General features: G+C 40.1%; 1 protein-coding gene across 1 annotated transcript in view; it reads left to right on the top strand.

Annotated features, from left to right (window-relative positions):
- tnfaip3 (tumor necrosis factor, alpha-induced protein 3) overlaps positions 1-23,892 on the top strand; it is a 30,734-nt gene extending 6,842 nt beyond the window's left edge. The window contains exons 2-9 of the mRNA XM_061965150.2: positions 1,399-1,767; positions 12,350-12,540; positions 12,624-12,765; positions 12,847-13,017; positions 13,091-13,271; positions 14,167-15,149; positions 15,247-15,452; positions 19,641-23,892. Of these exons, the coding sequence (XP_061821134.1) occupies positions 1,461-1,767; positions 12,350-12,540; positions 12,624-12,765; positions 12,847-13,017; positions 13,091-13,271; positions 14,167-15,149; positions 15,247-15,452; positions 19,641-19,958 (2,499 nt within the window). The 5' untranslated portion in view covers positions 1,399-1,460 and the 3' untranslated portion in view covers positions 19,959-23,892. The remainder of the gene's footprint in view (positions 1-1,398; positions 1,768-12,349; positions 12,541-12,623; positions 12,766-12,846; positions 13,018-13,090; positions 13,272-14,166; positions 15,150-15,246; positions 15,453-19,640) is intronic.
- Positions 23,893-24,680: the final 788 nt, after the last annotated feature.

Genomic DNA, 24,680 nt, shown 5'->3' with positions numbered 1-24,680 from the left:
TGGTTGGGGGTGGGGGGGCAGGTAGTGGGGGGTGTATATTGTAGCGTCCCGGAAGAGTTAGTGCTGCAGGGGGTTCTGGGTATTTGTTCTTTTGTGTTTATGTTGTGTTATGTTGCGGATGTTCTCCCGAAATGTGTTTGTCATTCTTGTTTGGTGTGGGTTCACAGTGTGGCACATATTTGTAACAGTGTTAAAGTTGTTTATACGGCCACCCTCAGTGTGACCTGAATGGCTGTTGACCAAGTATGCACCGCATTCACTAGTGTGTGTGAAAAGCCGTAGATATTATGTGATTGGGCCGACACGCAAAGGCAGTGCCTTTAAGGTTTATTGGCGCTCTGTACTTCTCCCTACGTCCGTGTACCACTCGGTACAGCGGCGTTTTAAAAAGTCATACATTTTACTTTTTGAAACCTATACCGATAATTTCCGATATTACATTTTAAAGCATTTATCGGCCGATAATATCGGCAGCCCGATATTATCGGACATCTCTAATAAATATGATAGATCGCAATTCTGTCTAAAAATACCGGGATATCAGTTTTGGCCCATATTGCCCAGCCCTAGTTATGGTTATGGTTTAAGTTTATTTCGAACACATATACAGATACATTATGATACAATGATACATCATATAATCTAGCTATTCTCATTTCTCTATACAACATGTTCAATTAGTAATAGTAATAAAAATAAATAAATAATCCAATTTAATAATAATAATTTCTCTTAAGCATATGTTGTCTAATTAAAAACCTCGATGGTTGCGGCCATTTTGGCCCATTTGCTTCTACAGACTTTTTGCAGCAAGCTTCTAACTGTCCCGTCAGCGATTTTGCACCTGGCGCCTGACACTAACTTGTTGCTAAAAACGGGAAAGTCAGCCAATCTTTTGGGTTCTACGTGCTTGCCTCGTCACCTCCAGCTTTCTGTGTGCTTAAAATGTGCTGACATTTGCATAAAATGCTCTTTTGTCTGCTGTACAAGCTGCATGTTTAAATATAACGTTGACATTTTATAGTCAATAAGCATCATACAGTGAACATTTTTTTTTAAGTGATCATCTATTACATTGGACAAGTGCAAAGTTACAGTAGAAAAAAGAAGTGTGCTAATAGTCAGTGCATTATCCCCGAGCTCAGCGGGACACTGCATCGTTGTCTTTTGGGGGACTCAACAAGCCTGCAGACAAAATGGAACGTTAGAAGAACAACAAGCAGCAATACAAAGCGTTCTTCTGTTGATTTGATTTAGTTCACCAGAAGCTCCAGAGGCATGATTGTGTTCTTGGTGGTTTCCCAAGCAAGCTATAAATTAGGATTTCCATTAAAAAAATGAAGGGAATTCCCGCTGTTCTCTACTGGGAATCAACACATGCTTTGACCTCTCTTCTAGTTTCCAGTCCATCATCCGTGGTCGCCTCATCCTCCTGGTTCCTCTCCCTCCGTCCGTCCGCCATGTCGCAGGGGCAAAACTTCCTCCCCAAATTCCTCTTCGTCTCCAACCTCCTGAAGGCGGTGAAGATCCGCCAGCGGGTGCCCAACGACGTGGTGAAGCCGGCGGCCAGCGACGGCCTCATGCACCACCTGCGGGGGATGCACCGCTACACGCTGGAGATGATCGCCATGAACCACTTTCCGCAGGCCTTCCGGGAGGTGGTGCAGGCCGCCATCTTGGACCGAGCCATGCAGGCCTCCCTGGAGCAGGAGAAGAAGCTCAACTGGTGCCGGGAGGTGAAGAAGATGGTGCCCCTACGTACCAACGGTAAGAGCTAGCATGCTCATATTTGTCTTTTGGGAAATATTTTAATGTACATTTGAATTAGTTCACCCTTCTTTTACTTTAAATTAAGTTTCAAGTCACTGAAATCTCTTTTTTCTGTACTTGAAAGTAGACAGAATTTTGGTGTGGATCAATTTTTCGTGCTTTGCCAATGGTGTTGCTGTGCCTTTTTCAGAAAAAGCTTTCTTCATGTCTCTCACTGGCTAAAGTAGCCTTAGAGTTCGCGATTGTAGCACCACCTGTTGCTTTTTGTCAAAAGCAGATCATTACATTAGTACCTCAACTTACATGTTTAATTGGTTCTGTGATGGAGCTCTTAACTCAAACACTTGTATCTCAAATAAAAATGAATTAAAATCAATTTAATGCCCAAATGTAATGCCCCAAGCCCAAAAAAGCTCAGTTGGAACATGTAACATGCCTTTTAAAAAGAAAAACTAACTTTTAGATCAGAAATATTGCATTAAAACAATACAATAGAATGTAATACTAACAATTACACTATTTCATGAAGTAATTTAATAATAATGTATAGCATCTTACAAGTTTTTAATGTTTTTGATGATTTATTTCTTTAATTCAATGAATATCATCCACTTCTTCTCAGCACTATCCTTTGCACTCACTTTCTTCTTTCCCATGGTTGAAAAACATTTTTGTCAATCTTTAGCTCTAAGCCAGGGGTCTCAAACTCAGGGGCCAATTGCGGCCCCCACCTTAATATGAAAGTCTAATGTTAGTGCGACCCACAAGTTTTATATAAATGGCACTTACCAGTGTTTTGTGCGAAGCTCAACAAGCCTACCAATCATGGTGGGGTATATGGCTCTTGACTGGGATTGATGCAAGCAGAGGAACATTTCTCAATGAGTGGAAGTGACAGCAGCGTTGCCATGGAGGGTTTTCTTCCGTGCCTGGCTGGCTGCCTCAATCCTATTGGGCACACGCGGACATTCATCCCAGCGCGCTACGTTCACTACACGTCCAAAAAAAGTTTTTTAAAGTTGCTACCCAGCGGGACATTATACGTATATGTCGTGGCTTACTGTGGTGGATCCCAAAAAGCGCAGAGGACAAGAGCGGTGAGTGCGACAAGATCGTTATTGTCCACAGTGTCAATGATTTAAAAAAATAAAACTAAGGTGCCAATAGAAAGAAAGGCATTGCAACAAAAGGCTCAGGCACAAAATCACAAAACATGATGGATGAGCAGGCAAACAGCAATAACCGTCAATTATGGGGTCACATCGTTATTTGTGGGTCATTATTTTGTATTAGCATCACGCTATTTGCATTGAATTTGCATTGCCTCACACGATGAACACTACATATAAAGTATTTTTACCTGATTTCATGTCTTTTGTTACTGCATTTACAGCAACAACAGGACAGTGTCATTTCCGCTTCTTTTTCGAGTAACAGCACTACGGATAACATTCCGGGAGCGGTCGCCTTTTTGCACTCGCTATCCCAGTACTTTGTACCATCTGCAAATGCCACGGTGTTCATGTCATTATGAAAGACATCCCGTGCTGCGGAACATGAAAAGTCGGAAATTACGTTCTCAGTGCATTTAGACGCTGTCCGTGCTTTTGCTAAACACGACTGGCACCAAGTGGAATTAAAACATATTCCACATCCCCAAACATGTGTTTCCTTATTCATTCCTAATTTATGTATTTTTTTGTCTTATTTTGTGTTGAAAATAAATATAAAGACATTTGAGAAGATTGGATTTTTTTTAATCAAAGCTTTTCTTGTGGAATACCTGATGCGGCCCAGCCCTACCCAGATTCTTCCTCAAGTGGCCCCCAGGTAAATTAAGATTGAAACCTCTATTTTAAATTATGTTGGATAGATACCTATTTTACAGAAGGTAAACTTGCCGAGCATAGATCGATGTATTTGAATCTAAGGAATATAAATCAATATATCAATTAATCGTTACACCACCAATATTTCCGCATATTTCCATCGATTCTGCATCGTCCACGTTCTTAATTGGGATACATCAGAGAGTCCATCATTTTTTTTACCATCTGTAGTTGAAATTGCACCTTTTCCGTAAATAACTTTCTTCAGGTCTCTTAATGGCTAATGTGGCCTTCAGTTTCGTAGTAATAGCGCATTGTGCTAACTGAGTGTTTTTCTCCGACTAAGTATTTTTGTTCTAGAATCACCATTGTTGTTACCGGTATGTCTTTGTGTTCTTCTGGTTTCTGATTTGCTAAAGGGGCCGTAGCATTTATAGAAAGGGCTTTAAAAAACTGTGGAGATGGTTTTCTCTGTATGTTTACCTGTAGAGTAAGTCACTATGTTTCCATGCACTAAATTAGTCTGATTTCTCCAAAAGTTAGTTTTTTTGTATTTTCACACCTACATGTGAAATCCCAGTGTCCATGCACACTCTCTAATGCGACTATTGGTCATACCGCTTATTTCCTTTTAGCGTGGATAAATGTATTGCTTTTCCGGTTGACCTATGATGTCACACTAGGCGTCCGTGTCACCAAATCCTTACAAGTCTACAGCCTAGCTCTGTTGTACCTGATGACTGCTGTAATATTGGCACAGATTACAAATATTACGTCTCTCATGGCTACACTGATGTTAAATAGCAGACAGCATCAAGAAATTATTTAAGATTGCACTACGAACATGACGCTACTACCAAGAATGTAAAGGAGCGGATGCAGGTCCGAAGCAAAGAAGGACCGACGCGAGAACGTTTTTATGAAGGGCTTTACGGAAACAAACTTTCGAATGTCTCGGAGTTCATTCAAAAGGTTCTGTGGATTGATGGAAGGAGATCCGAAGGAAAAGACCGTCTGTGCCACGGCCGACTGTTCCAGATGAAGGTTGTTATTGTTCTGGACCATCTTGCCAGTTGTGTGGAATACAGAGTTGTTGTTGTTAATCAGTTTGAAGTGCATAAATGCAGCGTAAATAGGTTTGTGTACGCTTTATTATTCGCCTTTCATTTACCTGCTTCATTCTCAGAGTTAATTTAAAGGGTCTGTGGATTGATGGAAGGAGTTTTCAATCCGAAGGAAAAGACAGTTCGTGCCACAGCTGATACTGTTTCAGATGATGGTTGCTATTGTTCTATACAAGCATGCCAGTTGTGCGGAATACAGAGTTACTGCTAATCCGCTTGGAGTGCACAAATGCAGCGTGAAGAGGTTTGTGTACGCTTTATTCTTTGCCTTGTAATATATTGCTTCATTCTCTTCTATCTCATTCGTATTTCGTTCAGTAGATCGTATTAAGCCAGCACTCTCCATATCCTTAGCTACATTCCTAAATAAATGTCTTTCTTCCCCCCCTGCCCCATCGATGCACTTCAAAATGTTACGTTCCTTTTAGTTTTTGAAGCAAGTAAACAGTCTCCTCTTCATTGCAGTTGTTGTCTATGTTTTCATTTAATGGTATCCATTACCAGTTTGAATCCTGCGCTTAGAGACTGGTGCATGCGCGATACATATGATCACCTCCGGTAGCACACACCTACTCGAGAGATCTGCTTTTCAATTGCCTAATCCAGTTGTGCTAGTCCGATTTCTCAAAAACCAAACATGATCAGATTAAGGTGTTTCCATGGATTGTAGGATGCTTCTTTTAAGCCAAATTATTAGAGAAATTTGAATAATTTTGCATTGCAACATAGTCAGTCACCACGTTTCCATGCAGTAAATTAGTCTGATTTATCAAATAGTTAGCTTTTTTTGTATTTTCACACCAACGTGCACACTCTCTAATGCGACTATTGGTCATACGCCATGTGCCCTCCCGTACACTTTGGGGAGCTTATTTAATTTTTGCACGGACATATGAATAACATTTCAGGTTGACCTATGACGTCACACTAGCCATCTGCGGATCCTTACAACCTGTTTTAACTGATGTCCGCCGTAATATTGGGACAGATTACAAATATTACGTCTCTAGATTTAGACTTAGACAACTTTATTGATCCACAAGGGAAATTGAAAACTAATGGCAATGCTGATGTTAAATGTATCGGGGCAGATGCAGGTCCGACGCAAAGAAAGACCGGGAGAAAAGTTTTTCCGAAAATCATGGAAACAAAACTTTTAAATGTCTTGAAGTCCATTTAAAAGGCCTTGTGGATTGATTGAAGGAGTTTTAAATTTGAAGGAAAAGACCATTCGTGCCCCGACTAATACTGTTCTAGATGAAGGTTGCTATTGTTCTGGACTATCTTGCCAGTTGTGCGGAAAGTTAATCCGTTTGGAGTGCACAAATGCAGTGTGAAGAGGTTTGTGTACGCTTTATTATTCGCCTTTAATATACCCGCTTCATTCTATTTCATCTCATTCATATTTCGTTCAGGAGTCCGAATTAAGCCGGCATTTCCTAAACTACCTTCTTAAATACATCTTTATTTTTTTCTACCATCGATGCACTTCAAAATGTTCTGTTCTTTTAATTTGTGAAGCAAATAAACAGTCTCCTCTTCATTACAATTGTTGCTATGTTTTTATTGAATGATATCTGCTTCCGGGTTGTATCTTGTGCTTTGAGACTGGCGCATGAGAGAGAGATCTGGTTTCCAATCGCATAATCTAGTTGTGTTAGTTAGACTTTTCAAAAACCAAACACGATCCGATTAAGGTGTTTCTATGGGTTGTAGGAGGCTTATTGAGAGTCTAACTATTTGAGGAATCAGACTAATTTAGTGCATGAACACGTACAAAAAGACGCAGCAACTGCTACAAATGAGCTGATTAGCTGCAGAGACCACCAGCGATGTGTGTGTGTGTGTGTGTGTGTGTGTGTGTGTGTGTGTGTGTGTGTGTGTGTGGGTGCGATTGAGTCAGCGCTTTTTCACATTTGATAGTAAGGTTACTGTAAGTAAGGGGTCCAGGTTCCACTTTCGCACACTCATTTTGTCCTAGTTTTGTCAAGCCCGGTGTTGCTGCAAAGTCATGTTTTCTGTTGCGTGGAAAATCCTAGGCCACGCTGGGAAACTCTGTGGCTTCACACGCTTTTATTTACAACTCCGGGGTCTGCCCCCTCTTTGTGCCCTATGTCAGTGAACGTGTGTAAATCTCACAGGTTCCTAAATAGAGAAGATTTACGCCGTCCCTGGTTGGCGCTGTCAGGTGTGTCACAGCTGGCCTGGCCTTGTTAAATCAAAGGCGAGTACACTGAACAAACCGGCATCGTTAAACATTAAACGTGTATGTCAAGTGCGGTTGAGGCGACTCTATTTTTAGCAGCCTAAATAAAGAAGCTGAACAAGGTAATCGTTTCTATTGTGACATATTTCTATTGAATGCCTGCCGGATGAGGAACTTGTGTTTTGATCTTTGCAAAGTTACTCACTGTAAAACACACACATAAGCTCAGTTCCTCTTCAGAAAGACCCCTTCAATTGGAAATGATAACATCAACGTTTCCTGGCATTTGCTGTCAGTAACCCTGGATAGACCTTTCCAGGCACATGAAGTTGATGTCATCAATATGAGACACATTTTAAGAGCCTGACTGTCTAACTCTGAAGGACCCAAATGTGACTTTCAGCAGAGGGCACACACACACACACACACTAAATGTCTAATGCTGAGTCACTGAAGCCCCATCACACACTCACAGAACAGAGGTCCATCAATAAAGAGCCAACCGGAGAAGGTCATATCAATCCGAGCGTCTTGTAATTTAAATTAAATGAAAATGTACCATAATAACGCTTTAAAATATTAAAGTTTTGGGAGGGAAAAAGGTTGTCCTGCTTCAATGCTCAATTTAAATGCTTTCAACTTATATGGAGGATAAGTGATGACATGAGTACACTCAGTACATATGTCCTAGTCTTACTCAGCAAGATGCAGACTGCTAACAATACGGATTTGTCCCCTGGTACCTAACTTGGTTTATAGATCAGAATCCGCTTTATTTGCCAGGTATGTTTAACTCACAAGGAATTTGACTTGTTAGACTGCTCTCTTTGTACAATGTAAACAATACAAATAATAAGTAACTTAACTATAAGCAAGGACCTGCTCAGTGGCCTTGTGGTTTGAGTGTCCGCCCTGACATTGGTAGGTTGTGAGTTCAAACCCCGGCCGAGTCATACCAAGGACTATACAAATGAGACCCATTACCTCCCTGTTTGGCACTCAGCATCAAGGGTTGGAATTGGGGGTTAAATCACCAAAAATGATTCCCGAGCGCAGCCACCGCTGCTGCTCACTGCTCCCCTCACCTCCCAGGGGGTGGATCAAGGGGATGGGTCAAATGCAGAGAGTAATTTCCCCATACCTAGTGTGTGTGTGATTATCAGTGGTACTTTACCTAACTTTAACTTTACTTAAATAGCTAACATGTGCAAGGCTAATAAGGTGAATAGAGCAAAATGATGATGAAGTGAACATGAGTTTGTATATTCACAGTGACAGATTAGTTTCTGGGTTATTTCACAGCAACAGGTCTGGCACTGTTTAGTGTTCGTCAGAAAGCCTGGGAGAAGAAATTGTGAATTATAATGTGTTCTCAGGAAGTATCCCGCACACCGTAAAACCCTGCCCCCATGAATTGAAGCACTCTTACAAATGCCTGTTTTTGAACACAATGTAATGCCCTTTGAAGTAGCTAAGCACATTTTAAATTCAGTTGTACACACCAATACACAGTTACAGGCATCCAGTATACAGTGTTGTACTTGTACAGTTATACAACGTCATGTCTTGTCAAAGCATTTTCCTGCTGGAGAAACTTGAAGAAATAGATTAAACTTTTCCCACTTTGAATAGCGCCATCTACCGCTTTCAATTTAAAGTCCAAATGCAAAAAGCTGTTAAGTGAAGACAGTAGCTTTAAATTGCTACCCATTACAAATATTCAAATAGTACTAGAATATACATTTTAAATACATCATATCATTTGCGATTTTTTTTATGATATATTAAATAATTAAGTCAAAAATTAGTTTGTTGTTCTATTGCTTGCTTTACAAACAAACCTGCCATTAAATACAAGGAAAGTCAGAATATAAAACTTAAATGTTATTGGAATTTAATAAACATTAGTCGTTTTCCCCGCATAATAACCAAATAATATATATTTTGTATTTTCTCCATGTGGATAACAATATTTTATTTTACATTTTCATAAAAACTGTATATTTAATTTATTTATGTGTTTGAAAGATTACAGCACACAATAGAACACGATGAAAGTGGAGCTTATGTATTCAAAATAGATAACAAAAAGTCACTAAATTATTTCGGTCTAATGTCAAGTATGTCTAATGTTTAATGTCAACAAATACTTTCTTTGTTAAAAAAAAAAAAAAAAAATGCAATCACCTTGTGGCTCAAGATCATGAATAACTGATAAAAAGACACTTAGTAAGAGTTGAAAAATTAATAAATAAAAGTAGGCAGAAGCTTAAAACTGAGTCTCAACATGTTTTGGAGACTTTTTCCACAAGAGTGTTTTGGAGTTGTTGAAGTGTGTATTTGATGAGTTTTGACTCATTTGCTGCCTCAATTGTAACTTTGTTTTAGCGTTAAAGTAAAACATAACATTATGCCTGCAAGTGCTTCTATTCTTCGCATTATGTTAGCTGGCTGCGTTAGCCATCATAGTATGCTATGTCTTTCTCAGTACATTATTTGCCACTTGCCAATATTCAAAATGTTATTTCGAGAAATGTCCCTAGTTTTTAGGAGGTATTTACTTATTTTTTGTTATTGACTTTACATCATAATGTTAATTTTAGCATGAATAGTTATATTTTGTGTTGAAAAAGGTAAAATTGAGGCAATAACAATTCAAATAAGATTTTTTGGTTTTCCCCACATAGAAAATCTTGTTTAAAGATTCTGCAACAATCCGACGATGCTTAATTTCACAATTGCAAGTTGAATAATGCTTGTTTTCAGAATAAAATACGTGTTTCTATCTTAAAGTCCTGCTAATTTCTAGATATACACATTTTAATTTAAGATGTCTTATGAAGTAAAATGAATTAGCTGCATGGACAGATTTCACTATTTTTTTGTAATTTTTTTTTCTAAATTCTGGTCTTTCATATCTTAGATTTTGTCAGCTCTTTTTACAGTGTACCAAGTTAGTAGTATGTGTGTCACTAATGCCAGTTGCGAAGGGAAGTTAGTTCATGTCAAGACAGCTTTAACTTTACCTTGAATTTAGTGTATTCACTTTTTGTTGACTTTTTCCTAAATGTTATCAGAAGAGAATGTAAGGGTGCTCTGCCTAGTCGCCTGTTAACACCTCCTGACCTATTCCTGTAATAATGGTTGGTCCTCTATCGTGTTCGATACGTTGCCTTTCTTTTGCTGTCATGTCCACGAGCACCATTAGCACGTCAGGTGATCTTCCTCCACAGTGGCAGGTGACGCATTTAGGGAAAAGTTTAGTGGACTAGCCTTCATCTGTCATACATCCCCCACAGCTGTGTGCAATGGTAGAGGTTCTGATATTGCCGCTGCAGCCACACCCGACCTGAAGGTTTTCCAACTTTTGCTGATACTGTACAGACAGTATGAAGGAACATTTTAAAGGTTTTGTAACCGTCACTTTGGGTTATAACTTAAAGCCGGTCTACCACGGACATGTTGCCTCCACTCCAGTCAAGCGTGTGTTTCCTGCCTCATCCAGTTTCGGCAGTCTTGTTTCGGTAATAAGTCTTTTACGGTGACCGAAAATTCGGTGCATTGTTACTTGAAATCTTAGTTCTTCATTCTAGCATTTTAACATTTAGGACAATTATATGCTCGCAACTTTATACAAACCATTTGGTAAAGGTCATTTTCAAGGCTTGCCTGGATGAGTTTGGCGTGGATGAAGTAAAACTCCTTGTTTTCTTCTCTTTTCCCTTATGACTTTGTCCATTTAGCTGCACCCAGGTCAGTTTCTGTATGACAAACCATGTAAGACACACTGAAGTGTATGCACATCTTTTTGCACAGTCATTCAGCGCATACTTGACTGCGCAATGACAGCAGTCGTTAAAGATTAAGAACATTCCACCCCGGTCCACAGGCCACGCCTCCTTGGAAAGTCCAGGACCAGCTGAGTAGTGTTGATGATCTTGGATCACAGATTTGGGGAATGCATACACAAAGAGCAGATGTTAGCGCAGGGAAATTCCTGTGTTTAGTGTGGCAACAAGGTTGTGCAGAGCGCAAGCACGGCCTGCTTCTTGCCTTTCACAACAAGAGAAAGACCCGGCGGCCATTTGAGGCTCTGTGTAATTCCGCTTTGGGTTTAGTTAAGATTTAGTGATGCTTTTTTACCTTAAACTGCCTCGCAATTAAGGTTTACGACATGCTACGACTATTTATCTTAGGGTTATTATCGGATAAGGCAGCCTGTGGTGTTAGCACATTCAGACATGTGAACACAATCTAGCCCTCAGCGTGGAAATCCCCATTCTCCTGTTCCGCATGTGTGTTTGCAATATACTGTAATTATTTGTACACTGGTTCTCAAGCTGTTAATGTGTGTATATGCATACATGAATCTCTTTTAAGATCTTTTTGTCTCGCCTGTCATAAACTTTCTACACACTTTTTTGAACTTCCAATAGAGTTAGTCCATTTAAATTACATGAATGAACTCATAGGTAATACGTCAAAAATAATATGAGACAAATGTTGCAATTTACAATTTAAAAAAGTTGTAATTTTACGAGAATACAGTCCAAGTCATAAAACAATAATTTACTTACAGGAAAAATGTGTTATGAGAAGTGTGTTATATGTACAATAACATTTTATGGGGAAAAAGTCAAAATGTACAAGTAAAATATTACAAGAATAATGTTGTTATTTAAATATGATAAAGTGGAAAAGTACCAAAAAAAGACAAATTGTTTCTATATAATTCCAATTTATGAGGAAAAAAATCAATTACCAGAAATAAGTATATAATAAAAATATATAAATAAGAGTAAATGATAAATATTACAAGCATTATTTTGTTGAGGTTTTGAGTAGAAAAAAACGCTCAATATAGAAATCAAGTTTTTTTTTTCAAATAAGTAAAAATATTTGAAGCATGTTTATGAAGGCAAAAAGCATCAAAGGTTTACATGATTTGAGTCCTAATATTACAATAATAAATCACCTTTTACAAGGGTAAAATATTATATTACAAAATAATATAGAGGGGGAAAAACCTACCTCTAAAATGTTCTGTTTTTGGATCAAAATTACTAATTAATTGTAATATTCAGAGATTTTCTTCAGAATATTATTCTCAAAATAAAGTCATTTTTTTTCTTTGTAGTTCATAATTTTTGTCAATGTTACGGAACTATCAGTAAAAGACATGGAGAAGGGGTACGATTAAATATAAGCTTTGTTTCTTCCTACTCCTTTTTAAACATGCTAGTTTGTGTAATGTAACTACATGAGGGTTTCATAATGTACCTTGTTAAAACAAGTACATCATAATTATCAACATTTTAAACTGGGCCATGCTGGAAAGCACAACTATTACCGCTAATGATCTCCATATTTAGCCGTCTATGGCAGTATTATATAATGCGTGTGTTTGTGTGTTTTTGAAGGAGATGGCAACTGTTTGCTCCACGCTGCTTCCCAGTACATGCTGGGGGTCCAGGACACGGATCTGGTCCTCCGTAAAGCCCTGCACGGCGTTTTGAAAGACACAGACACTGGAGTTTTTCGGGCCCGCTTTCAGGCAGAGCTCCTGCAGTCCCAAGAGTTCACCCAGACAGGCCTCCGATACACCACCACGGTAATATCACCCACCGGGCATTGTATTAATAACTGAGGTAGGTGTAGAATTCTGCTAAAAAAAAAGTGCTCATGATATTCCAGAACTGGGAGGACGAGTGGGACAAGGTAGTAAAGATGGCATCTCCAGTTTCCAGTAGCAATGGCCTCCAATTTGACTCACTGGAGGACATTCACATCTTTGTCCTCTCCAACATCCTCCGCAGACCCATCATCGTCATTGCGGGTACAACATGCTCGACATCGGAAATGTTGCTCTTTATTAGCAGTCATAATGTATTATCGTTCTGCCTCTGCATAACAACAGACCAGGTGCTGAGGAGCATGAAGTCAGGTTCCTCTATCTCCCCACTCAATGTGGGTGGGATCTATCTGCCACTGCACTGGCCGCCAGCTGAATGCTACAAATACCCAATAGTGCTGGGCTACGACTCGCAGCACTTTGCGCCTCTCATCACTATTAAAGACAGCGGCCCTGGTAGGAAAACCTGCACAGAGATTGTTGGCTTTGGAGTAGCGCTTGTGTTTATTCACAGTTTTTCACTGCTCAGAGATCCGAGCCGTGCCACTGATCAACCCTGGACGAGGAGGCTTTGAGGAGCTTAAGGTGCACTTCTTGATGGAGAAGGAACAGCAGCAGAAAGAGAGGCTGCTCAAAGATTACCTGTTGCTGATGGAGATCCCCGTCATCGGTTTGGGATATGACGCCACGCGGATCATCAACGCTGCCCGGTACTTTATTTTGCATGTCGGACTTGGAACATACAGCTTATTGAATATAGGCAGTCAGAAACAATATACCGTATTTCCCATGACTATAGAGCGCACCAGCATATAAGCCGCACCCACCAAATTTTGGAAGAAGAAAAATATGTCTCCATATAGTAGCCGCACCGGACTATAAGCCGCAGATATATACGTTATGAAATTAGTTAATTACACGGAAAGATTTTGCAAATGTTTATTTATATACCTTGTTTCCAAATGGTGCCTGTAACACGGCAGTAAAACGGCTGATCAAACACAACAGAAGTCATCGTCATGGACTCACTAGCTGCGGAAGCTAGCTCTCCAATCAGCTAAACAAACACGATAACTCCACGGTGACATTTTGGTGAATTTACTGAGGAATTTGTGAAACTGAAAGTATACAAAAAGAATGCCATTGTAAGTTAATAACACTAACACAAACACTCGTGGATGTTTGGATTTTTGCTAATGCTAACAACCCTAGCGTCACTACATTACGAAAGTACGTAGAAATATGCATGAAAACACTCCCACAGACATCACACATGGGACGCGTTAGTAAGTATGAATTGTTGAGTTAAATCCTGAAACTTACAAATGTTGCTTGGTGTGGTGAATGAAGAATCCTTTCAAGCAGAAACGCTATGCACGGTTTTACTTTCAAGTCCAAGTACAAGTACATTTTCAACTTGCAGCACCTGCAGTGAGCAAACTCGTCCTAAAAATGGCGACCTAGCACAAACAAGAACACCATTTTAGTCCTATGCTTGGGTTTAATGGGTTGGACACAAAACATTATGGCAATTAGAAAGAAATCCATAAATTAGCTGCACCGTTTTATAAGTCGCATTGACGTGACATATGTCTTTGTCCAAAGGTTGGACGAGGGAAACCTCCCTGAGGACATGAACCTGATGGAGGACTACCTGCAGCTGGTCAACCACGAGTATAAGCGCTGGCAAGAGGACAAGGAGCAAGCATGGGCTGCTCAGCCGCAGCGCCCGCCGCCCTTTTCCGTTTCGCAGCTCTCACTCATCGAAATCCGCTGCGCCACGCCGCGGTGCACCTTCTACGTTTCGGTGGACACGCAGCCTCACTGCCACGAGTGCTTCGAGAAGCGGCAGGCCACCACGGGCGGCGGAGGAGCCCGGATAGAAGGCCTGGTACAGACCAAGGCAGCTGGTGTCCAAGGCGGGCTGGACAACGAGGGGAGCTCCAGAGGAGGCCGAAGCGGCAGCCCCCCATCCTCCTCGTCGAGTCGGGTGGTGTTGTCGAGCCCGCGCTCTGCGCCACCCCCCACAGCTCCTAGTCTCAGCTTGTACAGCGAAACCCACGCCATGAAGTGCAAGACACCCGGGTGCCTTTTCACCCTAAGCGTGGAGCACGACGGACTTTGCGAGCGCTGTTTCAATTCTAGGCAGAACCAGGGACCTCCTGGAGCCGGAACAGCTTCCGCAGGACTCCCGGGCCCCGAAGCAAGGGCCGTAGCCCCTCATGCGGCGCAAGGACCTGGCTGGAGCCAGTGGGGGGGCCGCGAGACCGAGACGGAGCGCTGCAGCATGTGCAGGCAGGAAGCTTTTAGGATATTCAATGGGCTGTGTCCACCCTGCATGCAGAGACAGCAGGGTCCAGACAGGTGCGAAGCACCGCAAAACAAGCCAAGGACTGAGGCCGCGTCTTCAGCTTGGAGTCAAGCAAGGGACCCTGAGCGGCCTTGCCTCAACTTAACCCCAGGGCACACCTCCGCCTGGCAGGCCCCTTTAGCCCGGCCCTGTAAAAGATCGGGCTGCCAGTTCTTTGGGACGCCGGAGAAGTTTGGTTTCTGCACTATTTGCTACGTAGACTATCAGACCAACCACCGTAAGTTTTTTATTTTTATTTTTAAAGCTATCTTCTTGCCATCTGTCACGTATCGTCACGCGCCTCACTCAAGGCCACGCGTTGTGATTTGTCCCAGACATGACACCTCCCCCGGCCCCGGCCCAGAGTCGGCACGGTTTGGAGGCAAGCTTCCAGAATGCGACGCGCTGTCGTGGACCGGGCTGCGGGGCGGTCGGCAAGGCCATGCTGGAGGGTTACTGCGACAAGTGCTACGTCAAGGAGCAGAGTGCACGGCTCAACCAAGTGGTGAACCACACACCGCACTCCCCTCCTCCCGTCATGGTACGTTTTACAATAATCATTGTGTGTGTGTTTTTAGTTTTGCGATTTTATTGGCCTGGATTTGCTGCATCAGCTGCGTAAATAGTGTGGGAACACTGTGAGTTGCTAATTAATTCACCAAAGAACAACACAGTAAAGGACAACAATGGTAGTGATGCTCCGACAAAGTAAAATACAGCTTGCTGTTGTCGATATTAGGGATGTGGCAATATAAAAAAAATTATCAGCTATCATTATTACTGTGGTATTGTCGAATGTGCTCAAAAAGTACTTATATACACACTGAAATATATTGACCAGGTTTTTTTTTTTCCTTAGGCTTCACTGATAATGTTTTAGTCTTAGTATTGTATATGTTTTAATTACCAAGCTTTTATTGTTTTAAATATTGGTTTGTACTGTAGCCTGTTAAGATTTATTTAAATGAAAAGTGCATAACAAATAAAATATATTATCATTTATTATTTCTGGCGGGCATTGTGGCTTCCTACTCTGTTCAGCGATCTTTGAACGCATCGTAGAAACACCGTTGTCTTGTATTCCTTTGAGTATCGAACAATCACTCTGTGCTAAGAGAGTACAGCTTGTAAGTTCAATGTGCACAGTTGAATATCTTAATTGCTCAGACAGCAATGTGTTTTTATAAGTTTAGATTGGGATATGTTGTTTCTTAATGGGGAAATGTATCAATGTTTCTTATTTTCATGTTAGCATTTAGGTTAGCGAGCTAGCGTCCGTGCCGTCCGTCCGTTAGTTTATCAAAGTGCGGCTATGCACGGTTTTTCAATCATGTTAATTTCAAACGGTAATACCAACTGTCAGGAGTTTTACCGCGATTATCATTAATACTTTTTATTGTTACATCCCTAACCAATACTGATACTTTTGCAAAGTACCGGTTTAGCAGATAAATAATACACTACCAATCAAACACCACATTTACTTATTTCAGGCTGAAATAGCTTACAGTTTACTTTTTTTTAAATAATGCTATATTATTGATGCCTATCCCACATGTGTACATATATACTTTGGTAAAGTTTTGTTATGATTGTAATGTTGACAAGGTTGCTACATTACCGTAAACCAGGGAGATACTAATATTTCCCACCGAGGGCCGCATAGATTGAAATGGATTAGGGGTTCCTAACCTTTTTGACCTCAGGGTCCAACTTTTCTACCACAGAGGGGCCTGGGACACACTCAATTATTAACACAGAATTAGTAATCCTACTCTTGATTTTAATCATATTCAATAATTATATCTAACCAACTTAGAGTTTACAACATTGTGAAATTATATGAAGCCATGTGTTAATCACAAAGATTATTTATTTAACGCATACACCTTAGGCTTCGGTCAGGCTAATTAGAAAAAATAAGTACTGACCAAATAATATGCATAAGAACTGACAAAAAAGTACATACAATTATGTTGTGCTAAAATAAACTAAATTAATAATGAATATGTTTCTTAAATAAACTGTCAGTAACATTAAAGTGCAAATAGAAATACGGCTTCACCATGTTAGTCTTAATTTGTGCGCTTATAGGGATGTCCGATAATGGCTTTTTGCCGATATCCGATATTCCGATATTGTCCAACTCTTTAATTACCGATACCGATATCAACCGATACCGATATCAACAGATATATACAGTTGTGGAATTAACACATTATTATGCCTAATTTGGACAACCATGTATGGTGAAGATAAGGTACTTTTTTTTTAAATTAATAAAATAAGATAAATAAATTAAAAACATTTTCTTGAATAAAAAAGAAAGTAAAACAATATAAAAACAGTTACATAGAAACTAGTAATTAATGAAAATTAGTAAAATTAACTGTTAAAGGTTAGTACTATTAGTGGACCAGCAGCACGCACAATCATGTGTGCTTATGGACTGTATCCTTTGCAGACTGTATTGATATATATTGATATATAATGTAGGAACCAGAATATTAATAACAGAAAGAAACAACCCTTTTGTTGGAATGAGTGTGAATGAGGGGAGGGAGGTTTTTTGGGTTGGTGCACTAATTGTAAGTGTATTTTGTGTTTTTTATGTTGATTTAATTTAAAATAACAAAACAAAAACAAAAAACGATACCGATAATAAAAAAACAATACCCATAATTTCCGATATTACCGTATTTTCCGCACCATAAGGCGCCCTGGGTTAAAAGCCGCGCCTTCAATGAACGGCATATTTCAAAACTTTGTCCACCAATAAGCCGCCCCGTGTTGTAAGCCGCATCTAACTGCGCTAAAGGAATGTCAAAAAAACAGTCAGATAGGTCAGTCAAACTTTAATAATATATTAAAAACCAGCGTTCTAACAACTCTGTTCACTCCCAAAATGTACGCAAATGTGCAATCACAAACATACGTGTATCAACATGGACAGAGCTGCGTGAAAAAAGCCACCCGGCCTCTTCGCGTAAACTTAAACTTACCTTAACCACTCGCTCATCTTTTCTTCATCCATCCCTTCGAGTTAGCTTTTATGATGACGCCGGCTGGAAAGGTCTCTTTTGGCAAGGTCTTCCTTTTGAATATCACCATGGGTGGAAGTTAGCATGGCAAGCTAGAACCACAGTGAAGGATGACTTCTCATTCCCTGTGGTGCGAATATTCACCGTACGTGCTCCCGTTCCACAGTGCGGTTCACAGGAATATCAGTTGCTGTGAAATACGGTAGTAATCCGTGTGCGGATGGAGAGATTGCGTCTTTTCATGAACCGGATCCTTGTCGCTTAGTAGGAGCCATTTTGTGGTCTTTACAGATGTAAACAGGAAATGAAACGTACGGTGATATCCGCGCGTTTTTTCTTCTTCTTCCGGGGGCGGGTGGTTGCTTACAGTAGAAGAAGAAGCGCTTCCTGTTCTATGGGGGCGGGTGCTTACTTTGGCGGTTGCTTGCGTAGAAGAAGAAGCGCTTCCTGTTCTACCGGGAAAAAAGATGGCGGCTGTTTACCTAAGTTGCGAGATCGAAACTTTATGAAAATGAATCTTAATATTTATCCATATATAAAGCGCACCGGGTTAAAAGCCGCACTGTCAGCTTTTGAGTAAATTTGTGGTTTTTAGGTGCGGCTAATGGTGCGGAAAATACGGTACATTTTAATTTATTTATCGGCCGATATGGACATCCCTACTTAAGACACTTCTCAATTACTTTAGCTCCAGACTGCTACTGTTTGTTAGACATTGTCATTACTGCCACAAGTGGTGGAAAAGTGTATAACAACTGAATCTTCGAGCACTACCCAATTCGATTCGAATCTTGGGAGTAGCAATTCGATTCAGAATCGATTCTCGATTCAAAATCAATATTTTTGTTAATAACATTGGGTGCCAGTTCTATGATTAACTACGTTCCTCCATGAAATACATAAACAGCTGTGATATACTTCTATATTACATAAAGAAAACTGGTATTGATTAATAAGTGGCCTAGTGGTTAGAGTGTCCGCCCTGAGATCGGTAGGTTGTGAGTTCAAACCCCGGCCGAGTCATACCAAAGACTATAAAAATGGGACCCATTACCTCCCTGCCTGGCACTTAGCATCAAGGGTTGGAATTGGGGGTTAAATCACTAAAAATGATTCCCGGGCGCGGCCACCGCTGCTGCCCACTGCTCCCCTCACCTCCCAGGGGGTGATCAAGGGTGATGGGTCAAATGCAGAGAATAATTTCGCCACACCTAGTGTGTGTGTGACAATCATTGGTACTTTAAAGCTCTACTCAAACATTTAATAATGTCAAATACAAATAAGTCAATAAGAGAAGTATCCCGCACTTCTCTTTTCTTAAGTAAATCTGTACAGCAGATATGGGCATCAGATATGATTTTCCTGAGTGCCTGGACAGAATAAACATTTTTATAAAAATGTTGTTTGTTTTTTCTTTACATTGATTTTTTAAAATTTGATTAAGAATCATTACAAATAAGAATCTCAACTCATTTGAAAATCTATTTTTTTGACCCCCCTAGTCCAAATGTATTTGTGGCGGGCTATCTCAAATAAATAGGTAAATGTGAAACACTGCGGTATTGTTAATATTCAGGTATTGATTCACTCATCACAAAAAAATGGAGGACATGTGCTGCTTAACTTTGCTGTTTTTCATTGAGGAAGTCCTCACTTAACTTATCTTTACATTCCTCTTTTCCTAAAAGCGTGACCGAGCGACCAAACCCCGATCCACGCAGCAAATCCAGACCCAGACCCAGACCCAAATCCAGACCCAGACCCAAACACAGACCCAGACCCAGTGCCGGCGGAGCGGCTGCAGCAACGTGTCCCCGGGCTGCACGGACCTCTGCCCCGAGTGCCACACGCGGGGCCAGGGCCGGGAAGCGGGCAGGCGGGCGCAGGCGCCCAAGGAGAAGTCCAAGCAGCGGTGCCGGACGCAGGGCTGCGACCACTACGCCAACCAAGAGAAACAGGGCTACTGTAACGAGTGCGACCACTTCAAACAGATTTACCGCGGCTAATCGCGCGGCGCGACACTGACATTCGCTAGCATGCTAGCACGCCCCGCTGCCAGGCGCACCGTGCCAGTCAATGCATCTCTGATACTAACTAACCAACTTACTAACTAGCTAGTGACTAACTAGTAACCTTATGGCCTGAAAATCACTCCCCTGTCCCCCATGTAGAATGTGAAGCGAGAGTGTGTGCACGTGGGGGAAGTGAATGTGAGCGCGCGTGTGTTTGCAGTAGACATGGCCTCCAGAATACCTCTTTGTGCAATTACTATCATCCGACAAGCGGCGTGCACTTAACACGGCGAGAGGTTTGGGCGACGTGTCAGCGGAGCGAGCGACTTGTGTACAAAATGTATTTAGAGGTACGCGCTGACTCGCGCCGGACACAACGATTGTACGTCGACGTAACGAGAAGTATCGGACTTTTTGCTTTCTAGACCACAGCCAAGGATCGTCTGTCTGTCCTCCGTCTGTTTCTACCTGTCCGTGCCTGTCTGTTTTGCATTTGTTCTTGGGGACGCCCTGCAACAAATCTGTGCAAGTTAAAAGCCCCCCTCCTACCCCAAATACTAATTGGTGACGATTATTAGTTAGCATGCACCCCTCGCCCTCCGAGTCCTTCTTGTCCTTGCAAAATAACTTTGCCAAAAAGCTCTTACAATCAGTATCGCGTGATAACAGAACTACCTTCCATTAGTCAGTGTTTCTTTCAAAAGGCCTCCCTATTTTTTCCTGTTTATATTGAATTCACATTGCCTTTGTCCAAACGTACATGGGATATATTAAGGGTCTACAGAAATGCACTTTTTTGGAAAACTTTGACCAGGGTAGAGACTCGCCGAACCTCAGCATGTGCAGTTTGGCTCGTCTCCTTTGTATGATGTCACAGCGTGTGCCGTTCCGGTTTTGTATTGATGTACTTTCCCCACTATGATGAAGAGGGGAGTTGTTCCATTGGACGAAACATTCTTTTGAAATGCACTTGGCGAGGAAGGGTATGGGGGCCGAGGGGGGAATATACAAAAAAAACAAAAAACATTGGTACCTCTGTTTTCGTTATACCGTTCCAAAGGGTCTGTTGAAAACCAAAAAAATGCAAAATCCAATTAATCCATTCCAGACCCTCAAAAATGTTAACGCAAAACACTTTTTTATGTCAAATAATTATAGTTTACATGCATACATCGATTTTTCTATCAACTACATTTTTGTCACTGAAATGTTTTTAGCGTCACTGATGAAAATACCAATCTATTAGAAGCAAAACCAAAAGAGGATGTGAGGCTTTCAAGTCCAAGGTTTCAAAACCGTTTTCAAACCAGTTGTGCATAAAGATGGAGAACTCTTAACTAGTAGCACCAACTGTTTTTGTGACAGTCCAAATTAGGGCTGTGAATCTTTGGGCACCACACGGTTTAATTCGATTCTTGGGGTAACGATTCGATTCATAATCGATTCTCTATTCAAAATCAATAGTTTTTACATTGGGTGCTAGTTCTATGATTAACTACATTCCTCCATAAAATGGACAGACAGCTCTGATAAATTTCTATATTACTTTAAAAAATATGTTGTTTTTAAAAATAAAAAAAATGATATCCAAACATTTAATAATGTCTATTACTGATAAAGCAGAATAACTTTAGTTTTTTTAAGTCCGTAACAGAAAAGATTTGAAGCTCATCAATTTGCCTGAAAAAAAATACATTTAATCCTTGTTTAAATTCCCAAAAAATTTTGACCGGCTTGAAACATTTTATTCTGAAAAATATAAACTAAAAGAATAATGCAATTATAGAAATTTATAATAAATTATAATTCATCAGCACAATATATAAACAATTTGAACCTACAAAAGAGAAATAAAACAATTTGTGCTGATTATATATATATTTTTAAAGCAAAATAAGGAAGTCAGGATTAAAGGCTATGTTTTGAAGCATGATACTGATAAAGCATGTTCCCCGGGGTCATACTATTTGCAAAAGGACTGGATTCAATTTATTAGACTAATCCTCATTTGCCTCCGTGGTGAGTTATTTTGCAGGCGTACTCCATAACAGGAAACCACAGAGTCGGCATAAGATAAGTCATACTAAAACCAAATCATTCTAAAAAAGGGCGGTTATGAAAACCGAGGTACCACTGAACATGTATGTTTGGACTTAGCCTACACGTGTTTAAACAGTGCAAGACAGACAGGGCAGGCCCCTGCTGCTTTTGGTGCTACATGCACAGAGAGCCTCTCCATTGTAGCCAACATGCTGGCAGTCACACACAACAACACACACACACACACACATATATATAGTGGAGACCGCATTTAGCTTACAGCATTTCTTTTTTCCTAGCCAGCTTTCCTTGCTTTTTAACAAATCAGTTGCCTTGGATGTTGCTTTTCCTCTTTACGGACCACTTCAGCACCTAGAAACTCCCACACAAAAAGTGGTTCCAGTCTTGCCCGCAGACTGGGACGTGATCCACCTTACTACCAATTGCACACACAGCACATGGAAATCCAGCGCCGGGGTTTGTTGTCAATGCCGTGTCCCAGCCGGAGGTGGGCTTCTTCAACGGCCGGGCCACGGCGACAACTTTTCCCGTGAGCAGGCAACCTTATGATGGCCCGCTCTGGCACATGTCATCACTCTGAATGTGTTTGTGCTGCTGCTGCTGCAACAGCACAGTATTGTATCGGGGCTGATCCTCCATACATTTTGCCTTTAAGACGGACCATAGGGACATGATTGCTTGATCACTGCTCCCGCTTCTTCTTCTTATTATTATTATTAGTACTCTTCTTCTAAAATGCATTTGTGAATATGGATCTCGGTCCGTGTTGTAGGACCTTTCCGACCTGATGCCTCATCTTTAAACACACACACACACACACACACACACACACACACACACACGTGCGCGTCTCAAATGGAACATTCCTGTTTTATTTTTTTACTAGGGTTTCCAGATGTATTTTAATAGCTTTCTCTTTTTTTGTTTTTTTGCCAAAATAATGTACATGTGCCATCAAAACGCCAAACAGTTGTTGTTATACCTCTTTTAAAAAATGGCCGCCAGCGTGACGCAGATAGACATTGCACCGTTTTTTGTGATGATTACGGTGGAGCCTCTGAAGTCGAGCACCCAATTTGGAGTTAAACAACAACAACAGACTCAGTGAATCTGGTTAGTAGGGGTGTGAATCTTTGGGCACCAATTAACTCAACAATTAATTCCGAGTCCTGGGGTGAGGATTCGAATCAACACGATTCTCAATTGAAACCGATTCTCGCAATGTATTATTTGGTATAATAATTATAATGAAACTTTTAAAAATAGGTTACAGCTTAGAAAAGCTCCTTCTGGTTGCATGGAGATGCCTAAAAACATATTTTTGATATTTCTTTATAAATATATATATATATATATATATATGCAGAAGTATATATGTACAGTATATATGTGTATATATTTTAAATGTGTGTATGTATATGCATGTGTGTATATATGCATGCATGTGTGTATATATGCATGCATGTGTGTATATGTACATATATGTGTATGTGTATATATATGTATGCGTATATGTACATATGTGTATAAATGTATGCGTATATGTACATGTGTATAAATGTTTGCGTATATGTACATGTGTATGTGTATATGTACATATGTGTATATATGTATGCGTATATGTACACGTGTATATATATGTATGCCTATATGTACATATATGTACATATGTATATATATATGTATGCGTGTATGTACATATGTGTATATATGTATGCGTATATGTACACGTGTATATATGTATGCGTATATGTACACGTGTATATATATGTATGCATATATGTACATATGTGTATATATGTATGCATATATGTACATGTGTGTGTGTGTTTATATATATACATATATATGCGTATATGTATGTATATATGCCTGTATGTATGTGTATATGTATATTTGTATACATGTGTGTGTATATATATATATATATGTATGTGTATATTTGTATACATATGTGTGTGTGTGTGTGTGTATATATATATATATATATATATATATATATATATATATATATGTATGTGTATATTTGTATACATATGTGTGTGTATATATATACATATATATATATATATATATATATATATATATATGTGTGTGTGTGTGTATATTTTTATTTTAAATCAAATCTTGACATTTTTCTGTGCAACCCTCGTGGTGAGCCTTAACCCTCTTAAGTGCGTTTGCATGATGCCACGAAAAGGCTACAAGAGCAAGTGTGATGATAACCATAGAACCTGAAAATTTAGTTTATTATGACATAGAAATGGGTCAAGGCTGCTCGTAATAATATGAGCAATGCCATTAATTAAATCCCACACAATTTTTTTTATTCCAAGTGGATGCTAACGTGATTACCATGTAGCCGAAAGCATAATGGCTAATAATGACAATGATCAGTGATAGATTGTTTGAATGTAGCTGAGTTCCGTCTACTGTAAATGCTCTAATTAATAGCCGCGGTGTTTATTTACCTAAACCTCAACCAGGATGGGGCATTAATTGGAAGCTGCCAATGATTGGAGAGGGATATAGTAACTAAATTATATTGAATAAAATTTAAAAAATCATACTTTGATAATGATTTAGAGTGCGTGAGAAACTAGAGAGAAAGACATATAGCTGTGTTTGACACATGGTCATTTATGAACAAGTGTC

Source organism: Nerophis lumbriciformis, linkage group LG02 (genome assembly GCF_033978685.3).
Source record: "Nerophis lumbriciformis linkage group LG02, RoL_Nlum_v2.1, whole genome shotgun sequence".
Taxonomy (NCBI): domain Eukaryota; kingdom Metazoa; phylum Chordata; class Actinopteri; order Syngnathiformes; family Syngnathidae; genus Nerophis; species Nerophis lumbriciformis.
Note: the sequence above shows the minus strand (reverse complement) of the source record. Positions and strands in the feature narration are given on the sequence as shown.